This window comes from Tachysurus fulvidraco, chromosome 7 (genome assembly GCF_022655615.1).
Source record: "Tachysurus fulvidraco isolate hzauxx_2018 chromosome 7, HZAU_PFXX_2.0, whole genome shotgun sequence".
NCBI lineage: Eukaryota > Metazoa > Chordata > Actinopteri > Siluriformes > Bagridae > Tachysurus > Tachysurus fulvidraco.
The window spans coordinates 7,518,324-7,528,474 of NC_062524.1; the positions used below are offsets into that span (position 1 = coordinate 7,518,324).

Sequence of the window (10,151 nt, forward strand, 5' to 3'; positions counted from 1 at the left end):
GTCGGTCCATCAATGCTCCTTTCAGAACAAACTGGGGCATGACCAGCCTGTCAGGTCTACTTAGATATGGATATGATCACAAGAAGATGGGCTTGTTTGAAGTCATTTACCACATTTTCTATGGGTTTACTCATGTCTTCAAATTTCGTATGGATGTCATTGTTTTATTGGTTTATTCCTATCGAATTCAAAATAGGATATCCAGTGCACATTCTGTATTCGCCAAGTCTGTACCTGTTGTCTGGTTTCCTTTGAATTTTTTTAGCTACTGTTTCCTCAGGAACCTCAATCAGCATCCAGATTTCTGTAAAGACGCTTTGTGAAAATGCTGTACAAATAAAATGTAACTCACATTGTTGTTGTTTTTTTTTTTTAACCAAGAATAGGTCTCATGATGACAGTGAAACAGAAATAATAAACATGATCATGCCTCAGTCAAACTCACAGCCATAGACATTTGTCCATTTGCCCGATGTAACCCAATTATCCTGGTCATTTTTGTGGTGGATCATTGGGTGGGAATCTTGGTTAGTTGGATGGTTACTTGATAAGAAACATGAAAACCCAGAGGAAATGTAGGAGAACTAGAGCTTTTGGATATTCATTAAGTTAACATTCATTCATAAACTTCAATTCTTAATTTATCTCAGTCATAGTCAATACACCTACCACCATTCTGGAGAACCCAGAGAGACTTTATGTGGACAGGGAGAGAACATTCAAAAGCTAGAAGATAAAAGATAGAATCAGTGACCCTGAAGCTGTGAGGCTTCAGAAATAATTTATAAAATAATAAAAACTATAAAGTATATAGGTGGTTTTTCCTCTTCTAACCCTCCACATTTATTGTATGAAGGTTTTGGAAAATTACTTGTAATTTTAATTAAGTGCGTTAAATGAGATCAAAAGCTAAACTCTATACTGTAGCGTATGGGGTGACCTAAATTTTGCTCTGTTCTTTTGCATTTACACAGTGGTTGCACAACGTTCCAGGGGTTGCAAAAAAGTTACACAGGTTCCAGGCATGCCTCAAGATCTACCGCTTAGTGAAACATCCCACAGAGTGTGTGTGTTTTTATGCCTTACATTGATCTGTCAGCTTCATGTTAGATCTTCATTTTTTCTAATGATTGTAGTGTGTTAACTACATAGCACGACAGTGGGGTAATTTATCTCCCAGACATGACATGGTGTTAATCAGGCTGTTAATTATTTTCATCAAAATGTAATTGGACTGAAATAACTGAGACATGCGGGAAACACACCCTGGCACACACACGCACACACACGCACACACACGCACACACACGCACACACACACACACACACACACACACACACACACACACACACACACACACACACACACACACACACACACACACACACACTTACATCCTGTACATTGTAGCTGCCTTTCATCATTCAGTGTTTGTCTTATTGTGAGAGAGCTTTGTGGAATTGCTTTGCCGCCCCTGCCATTGCTCGGCTCATTTCTCATAGCTTGCAAAGAGAGCATGTGTGACAGCGGGATAAATGTGTTTTTCTAGCTCTGTATGAATTAGGCATGCACAATAATCAGGCTGCAGTGCTGTGTGCATCTGCTATTGCACTTTTGGAAAAAGAGCATTGTTTTTCTCATTGATTTGCCCTTCTTCCTCTCTGTGGTCTTTTTTCATATGTTTGTTGTCTCTTCTTTCTTTGCTTCTGAAGCTTTGTTCTTTATAATGCATTGCTTTGTTTCTTCTAAATAGACCCTTTTTTGTCTCACCAACCTCCTTTCTGTAACTCTTGCTGATGTTCACTATTTCTGCAGCTGCAGTGACCAGTTGGAACTCTCACTGATCTCACTGATGCATAAATGTGTGAATGAAACGGTTGGGTGGCCATACAGTATGTTTGAGATGGAGTAATTTGGTGAAAAAAAAAACTGTTGTGGGAATTTATTCAGTGATAGTTTGGTGTGTTATGGCTCAATATATTACTGTTACCATGGCAGCATGTTGCGGAGTTTTATTCTCCTTATACCACAACTATTTATCAATGATTACACTTTATAAATATTAAGGAACATTGTAGTTCTGAATAAAGTTCTCTGCACATAGATCCACACTCACCTGCCGAATCTTCCTCACTGTTACAGTAAACTCAAACAATTTTTTCTAATGCATTTATTCTTAGACCTTGATTACATAGAGCATCCACAATAAAAGTCAGTGTGATTAGTTGTTATTAGAGCAACTACAACGTATTAAAACGAACACATGCATATTAACCTGTAATGTGAATTACTATTGTTAGAATAGAGTATTAATCACCACCTTCTGACCAATCAGGTTTGAGATTTCAACCACGCCATACCATAGATATCATCCACTTGCTCCAGGATTTCTCTCTTTCTCACACATAACACAAACACACATATGGAGCATACTATGTGCGGATGCACAACACTTACTATGACAAACCCACCAGCTGCAGTGCCATGTTGTCTGCACCAGAAGCATTCCTGGATGCCAGCCAAATGTTCTGTTCCTGGCCCATTGCCATTCCAAACTGACCCTCATGGGCTACTGGCATGTGTAGAGATATTGATATTTTAATACAAAATTTCATACGATTATATGTGCAAGGTTTGTAAAAGTTAATTAAGTGTAAAATGTCTATTAACCTGTTTCCCCTGACAACTGACATGACAGTCAGAAAATTAGAAGTGTGCTTTTCCATTTCAGGGGTGGGCATCTATTCTGTGCGTGTGTGTTTGTTGGCTTGGTGGCACTTGGCGTGCTTGCCGTCTGTTGGTGCTGCAGTTTGGCAAATTTGTTCCATGGTTTTCTCTCTGTGTCGTGGTCAGTAGGGGGTGAGCTCTTTCCTTTATTATCCTAATCAGTGTGAAATGACTGAAATGGACATTAGCAAGCGTCTGGCCTTTTTTTTTGGGGGTGGGGTGGGGTGTTACACAGTGGGTATCCAGTGGTTTGTGCATCTCTCTCAATTACACACATGTAAGTCTGACATAGCAATGTATTTACACATTAAACATTCTTACTGTAAACACAGCGCTATTGAATTGTGATTGTTATATTTTTTTTGGACAGTGGTTCAAACTATAATTCAAACCTAAGCTTTATAATGATGTTCTCATTCTAGTTAAGGGACTCTCATTCTAGTTAATCACGTTAAGGGAGTAAGGGTAAAACATGTTATTAGGGAGAGTGGGGTAAGATGACCCAGTGGGTAAGTTGGGAGAGTGGGGTAAGATGAGCCAGTTTTTACTTATGTGGATATCCAGGCAAGGGAAATTTAGACAGAAGTACAATGAAGACATCTACTGTTAATTTGGGATGTTGCCTATCAACTGAAAATATAAGAATGCACCTATAACATAGAGCCTTGAAAATATGACCTCAGAAAAAACGTGTTTATGTGACTCATCTTACCCCAGGCTAGGGGTAAGTTGATCCGAGTCAGTGGGTAAACTGAGCCATTTGGGGGTAAATTGACCATCCTATTTTATGCAAGTATAATACAAAAAAACTTTTAAAAAAGTCATTTAACAATACACTTACCTTTCCAAACAATGTTATTTATTAAAGCTACAGTACCTCAAACAACACAAAACAAACCAATTAAAGTTGAATTTTACCTTTAAACTTTTATTTTTTTGTATTGGTGAACAATAGTTTTAAACATTTCTGTTAAGGACTGCCAGCAAAATTTTCAGCAACAAGAAATATGGTTATAGTATATGCTGTATTTCTTGTGCTGTTAACCAAGTCATGTCCAATTACACACATACTGTATACACACATGAACGTGTTGGGCAGAAAGAACGTCCCACCAGTACGTTCGGTTCTAATTTCCACTTTTGTTAAACAGTTTCACAATTTTGAACTTGTTAGAAGAAAAGAACTGTTTGAACTTTCAGACCTCAGAAAAATGAAAATGACTATTGGACATTCCATCCATCAAGGTTGCAGGGAAATATGAGTTGCTCTCTCCATGCAGTTCCTCCAACCTTTTGAGGTTTAGGAAGCTTCTTCAGCACAAAGATGACTTTGTCTTTGCCAGTGCTCCCTCAGATTTTTCTGAGGAATCTTGCATTAACTTCAATGCCCACAAGGCTCTCAACCAAGTCGATATAATGGTAACTGCTGCATTTGGTAGCAAAATTCACAATTATAAAGTCACCAACTGACAGATCTGAGATGTCTGGTTCACTACTCTCATCCTGATAGCTTTCACACTCAGAAGTGTCATCAAGTGGGATGGGAACATCACTCTCCTCAGATCTGCTGTACACTTTTCTTCCTGGTTTGTTTCTTCTTGGACTTTCATTGTTCTTTGGTGCTGGTTACTTGTTTTTCCTTCAGTTAGTTTTTTCTCTTTTCATGTTCCATTTTTATTGCCTACTTTTCAGGTGTATCAGTCAGGATCCTTGTCTTTACCTGCTTTCTCTGTGTCTATGCCCTAGGCTGCTGACTTTTGGGAAAGAGTAGAATTTCAGTGGGAGACACATATCCAAAGAAGGTGAGGAGTGAATTTGCCCCACATGTTAAAGAACATGCCTGTGAAGGCAACTCAGCAGAGGTGGAGGTTGAAGCCATGGGTTGATCTTCTTCAGAAGTACATCAGGGTTTGGTCTGTTTGACACCATGGTTCAAACTCTGCATCAGAGAAAATATCTCTCTTGTAAGGAAAAATCCCTGTGGACCTGAATCCAGAACAGATATTCCATGGTGTCATTGCTGACATGAAAGCCTCGTTCAAGCATACAGGGATGTGTTATATGCTTGCTGTTTTGCATGGATTAGATCTCATCCAACATCAAGAGCTCTGTTATAATAGGTCTTGAATGGACCATAGACACTCTTGTCCAGAGGCTGCAGGTGATGAGATGTGTGGGGTGGAATTGTGAGCATAACAATCCCCTTTCTCTTTGCTAAATCCAGTGCCCTCTGTGAAATATGGGCCTCGTGGTTATCAAGGAGTAGCAGTATGGAATGGTCAGAGGAGCACTTGGTATGCTGAATCAGATGTTCAAGGAACTCCGCAAAGGTGTCAGTGTCTGCCAACCACTGGTTCAATTTACCCCACATCATCTGGCTCACTTTGCCCACCATTTTGGTAAAAACGGCCTAGCTTAGCAATTCAGGCTAACCTTTGGCTTAATGATTCACATTGTTTTATATAATTAATCTTTCCTTAAAAAGTTGTTTCTTTAACATTTATAGACGTAATCTCAACAACAATCTCCCATCATTTAAAGGTCTTCAGTTCTGAGGCCATTGCAGTTCCTGATTTCTTAGTAGTGTGTGTGTGTGTTGGTGTGTGTGTGTGTGTGTGTTTACTACAAAAGTTGGAAAAACTATAAGTTGTTGTGGGAATAACTGTTTATAGCTACTATAATGTAAATGATAGCAGGAAACCTGTCTTTCAGATGTTCAACATTGTATTTCTCAATAAATGGAATAAATAGAAAGCAAAGTATGATATGTTGTTTACTGATATACAACAATTTGTTATCATTGGAAAATTAGCTGGGCTGTATCAGTGGACTAAAATACTGTCATTACTGGAATGTCACTTCACATCACTAACCTCCTTCCCCAAAGTTTTATTGCTTATATATGAATATATTTCATATTCAGCTAAGCTTGGATCTGTGTATATCTAATGCTGGACCCACTCAGTGTTTGTGAGCAGCTTAGCCCTAACCCAGCAGTATACTAATATACTAAATATTAAAATCAGCAGTTCCCATTGATCTCGCATGACTGGTGTCGGGTTTTATGTGCTGACATGTTGATGTAGCACATGTTCCTATTCAGAATTGAATTTGCAGAAAGATGCCTTAGGCACTGTCTCTGTAATGATTGCGTAGACAGAATCCCATAACTCACCTTTTAGTCAACGGCTCATATCAAGGTCAAATTTGGAGAAGATTTTCTTCAATTATTCATGCTGGGCTTTATTCTTCTTGGCTTGCTGTTTTTGCTGTCTTTCCCCTTCCATTTCTCAATGTCGAGAGAACAGTTTAATGCCTCCTCTGCTTTTATTTGTTGTCCAAGCTACTGTGTGGTACTTACTCTAGCTCTTGTTCTCTCTCTGTCACACACAAACACACACACACACACACACACACACACACACACACACACACACACACACACACACACACACACACACACACACACACACACACACACAAACATAAACACACACACTTCTCTTTCCTTCGTTGTTTAAAGCTTGTTTGTAGGACATCCTTAGAGAGTGAGAGAGTAGAGAGTAGAGAGAGAGAGAGAGAGAGTGAGAGTGAGAGAGAGAGAGATGGTATGAACAGCTAAGAAGTGAATATGTTAAAGAAAGAAAGAGCAAGGCACAGAGATGTGAAGTAGTGAGGCAACGCAAAAGAGAGATAGCAGGTGAGGAGAGAGGCAGGGAGGAGGGTTGTGTGAGGGAGAGAATGAGAGAGGGAGAGAGAGAGGGAGAGAGAGGGAGAGAGAGTGGGAGGTGCTGCATTAGTGCGGTGTAGGCAGGATGCAGTAACCGCACCAGCAGCAGCCTGAGCTGAGGGACCTATTGTTTCTCTCACTTTTTCTCTTTTTTCCTCTATTCACCTACACAAAGCAGGGGAAGAGACTGAAAGAGAAAGAAAGAGAAAGGAACAGGAGGAGCAGAGACAGCCCAGTGGATTACCCTTTTCCTAGAGGAATCGCGTTTGTACAAGCAAGAGTGAGGGACAATAGCAGGCACGCGTTACACCCTCTGCTCATCTCTAGTGTTTGTAAGTGTGAGCGCGTGTGCAGTGGACTCTGTCTGCCGTGGATCTAAGTGGCCACACTGAAACCATGAGGCTGGCACTGCCAGCTGCCTGGTCCCTCATGGCAGCTCTGCTCTCCTTGGCACTGTTGGATGTTCAAGCACAGACCATCGCCAACCACAAACCCACCTACATCTGGGAAACAGGTACAGCTCTTTCCTTTCTCTTGGGACCATCCATCAGTTACTTCATCCCATCATTCCACTTAAGTGTGTGTATTGAGTTGCTTCATGAGGAATTCAACTTGCTTTCCTTTTCTTTATGCGAAAGTATTTAGGATTTTTTTTTTGAGAAAGTAATAATTGCACAGCACTGCTTTTTAATTAAAGCTACTTACTGTATAAGTGAGAAAGTGATCCAGACTAATAGACATATTAGGTGCTGTTAGTAAATTAAACTAGCAGATAAAAAAAGAAATATAGCACTTACTTCATGTAAGTGTCTAGTCTTTACAGTTAAAATGAACAGAAGTGAAGTATTTGACGGAATCACTTATCAGACGCAAGTGTGGAGGTTAATGGAAGTCCTGTAGGTACGAGACCTTCTATCTCACTTAGAGAATATAATTAGATCTCCTGCTGTTCTCCAGGAAATGTGAGGCATTCTTACTGTCTGTCTAAAGGAAACTGAAACCTGAATCAATATGCTATCATATTAGTGCATGTAGAATATGAGGGAAAGAAGAATGATTAATTAAAGAGATGTGAAGAAAGCATCACAGCTTAATTGTGATGGTGGGCTGTAGTGGTGTTGATGTATCCGATGTGTTTGTGGATGGATAAGGATTAAGTCAGTAGGGTTTCACTCACTGACCAGACATAGAAAAAAGTCAGAAGTCTTGTTCTTGTGTCCCGTTTGCAGCGTCTCTTTATTTGCACATGGACAGGGAATGACACTGTCTGTTTTGGGTGGTGCCTTTCTCTTCCTCCAGCCCTCCCTTTCTCTCCCCTCTCCCCATTTCCACTCGTCCTGCAGTTGATTTGTGATAACACCATTTCCTCATGGTGGGGGAAGGCACCGGACAGACCGGAGGGTCTGAAGTGGATTCATGGTGGCTGGATAGCAAACCAGTGTGTCTCCTCTGATAAACCTGGGGATCAATGGGTCATTTGCCCATTGTCTCATAGTTGAGCAAGTGGAGAAGCTGCTAATCAATGGCTTAGTAGAAGCAGGACCTCCTGTGTCCAGTATAAAGTGATCAATGCATCACCTTATGGCTGGACGAGGCTGCAGGATCAATGGAGGATCCCCATTGCTCCATGGCCCGAGCCAGATGGGGTTGGATCAATGCAGCAGGGTCTGTTTCAATCCTCCTGGACATGATCAATGAGACATTGTGGCAGATTCCATAACTGGTTATAGATTAACAAGATCCATGCTTCATGTGATGAATTCTGTGTTTCATTAATATATATTTTTGTCTAGTGACAAATACTATGGCATTCTATAGCACTGACATAACAGGTACATCATGTTCAGCATGATCTTTCATTACTTGTACACTGCATGCATCTGTTTTCATTGTGAAATACAGCAGCTTGAGAGATCAGCACTGTGATATGAAAGTACTCAATCTTTTTAAACGAATGCAGGAGATTAAGCAGTGATGAGACGGCATAACCTACATACAGCCCAGGCCTGGGTTTATTCTCATACACACACACACACACACACACACACACACACACACACACACACACACACACACACACACACACACACACACACACACACACACACACACACAGACACACACACCCTTCTCACTGCATGTCTTTCTTTCACTATTTCTATTGGTCCATGTGTCCTTGCCAAACCTTCCAGAGCATCGCCAAGCACCTTAAAAAAAGTCTATTGCCAATTGAAAGTGGTCTCATTGTGGGACAAATGAGACAACAAAATCAGTTTTTGGATGAAGGTGCATTAAATTTTGTGCCTATGATGGATAAGCACACTTATGTTATATGGTGCACCACTGGGGCTTCTCTTCACTAATGTGCTTAGGAGTGATGTGATTGGCTGTGTGAGAATTCCCATGTTTCCCTCTGGAAGGAAGCGTGCCATGTGTGTGTATGTGTGCATGATGATAGAAACAGGGGGAGGTGTACTCCTGCACAGTTTCATCTTTGTTGCTTTGAACTAGAAGAAAGAGTTTTTTTTCCCCCCTTACATTAATTAAGTCTAATTATTTAGATATAAACACAGAGCTGTCAAGAGCCGTTGGCTGACTTTTCAACTTTGCACAATTCATCGCAGGCGTATAATACTAGCTCTTTATTGAATCGTCACCACTAATTATACCGCAGCTCCGTCGAATTCTCAAATCAGACCGGTCAGACGGTGTTGATTACATTTCTATAACAGCACCTCAGACAATTGTGCTGGCTGCATTTTTTATCTGTGTGCTTTTTTTCTAAAATGTTAATAACGAATCATCCTCAGGGACGTCTAAGGTGGATACAAAATACAAGCTAATATATTTCATGGCTAATAATAAACAGAATTAAAACTTGCTATTGTGATTTGACATAGAAAAATATCTTATTACTGATAAGGAGCAGATTTCTGTAAATGGCTATTTAACGTTTCATAACGTAAGGAATCTTCCTTGTCAGCACTTTGTAATGGTCTATAGACTTTCTACCACAGGATAGTCTTCAGGACAGGGGACTTTGTGTGTCCCAGTTTCTCTGTAATATGACAAGCCGTGTTATTTTCGTCAGGACGAGAGAAGGAGAAAAATAAGAGAGACCGGTGAAAGAAATGACTGTTACTAATGTGCTATTAGCTGTAATAGGAAATGACTTTCTGCGATATTCCATAGCTTTAAAGGTTTATACATTTACAAATAATAAAAAACCCCCACAAAAACAAGGATGGATGTGCTGTTATAGGATTTTGGGAAGTAAATGGATTTTGGGAATTAAATAAGGATTTCATTTCATTTCCATCAATTCCTTAGTTGCATTTCTTAACTTTTACAGGTACAGAAGGTCAGCATAGGACCTGGCTTATATGTGCTTAAATAACAAAATAAATATATATTTGGCTGTTGTAAACCTTCAGGACTACTTCTTAATGTGTAATTACTGTACTGATACTTTTCAAGACCCCTCTGGGCTATCCATTCATCCAAGGTGAGTGAAATGTCTAGCAACTGCATGCTTGATCACACACATACGCTTACACATGCTGATCTTAATGGACAGGGCTGGACCGGCTCGTCAGTCTGCATTGTGTTCAGTCATGGCCTGTATACTTGCCGACCTCAGAGACACCCTTCCCCCATCCGCCCTGCCCATCCAGCCCTTCACTTTCATTCTTA

General features: G+C 40.3%; 1 protein-coding gene across 1 annotated transcript in view; it reads left to right on the top strand.

Moving 5' to 3' along the window:
• Positions 1 to 6,472: 6,472 nt before the first annotated feature.
• The window catches only part of thsd7aa (thrombospondin, type I, domain containing 7Aa), a 98,310-nt gene continuing 94,631 nt past the window's right edge, over positions 6,473 to 10,151 (top strand). The window contains exon 1 of the mRNA XM_027133900.2: positions 6,473 to 6,972. Coding sequence (XP_026989701.1) covers positions 6,855 to 6,972 — 118 coding nt within the window. The 5' untranslated portion in view covers positions 6,473 to 6,854. The remainder of the gene's footprint in view (positions 6,973 to 10,151) is intronic.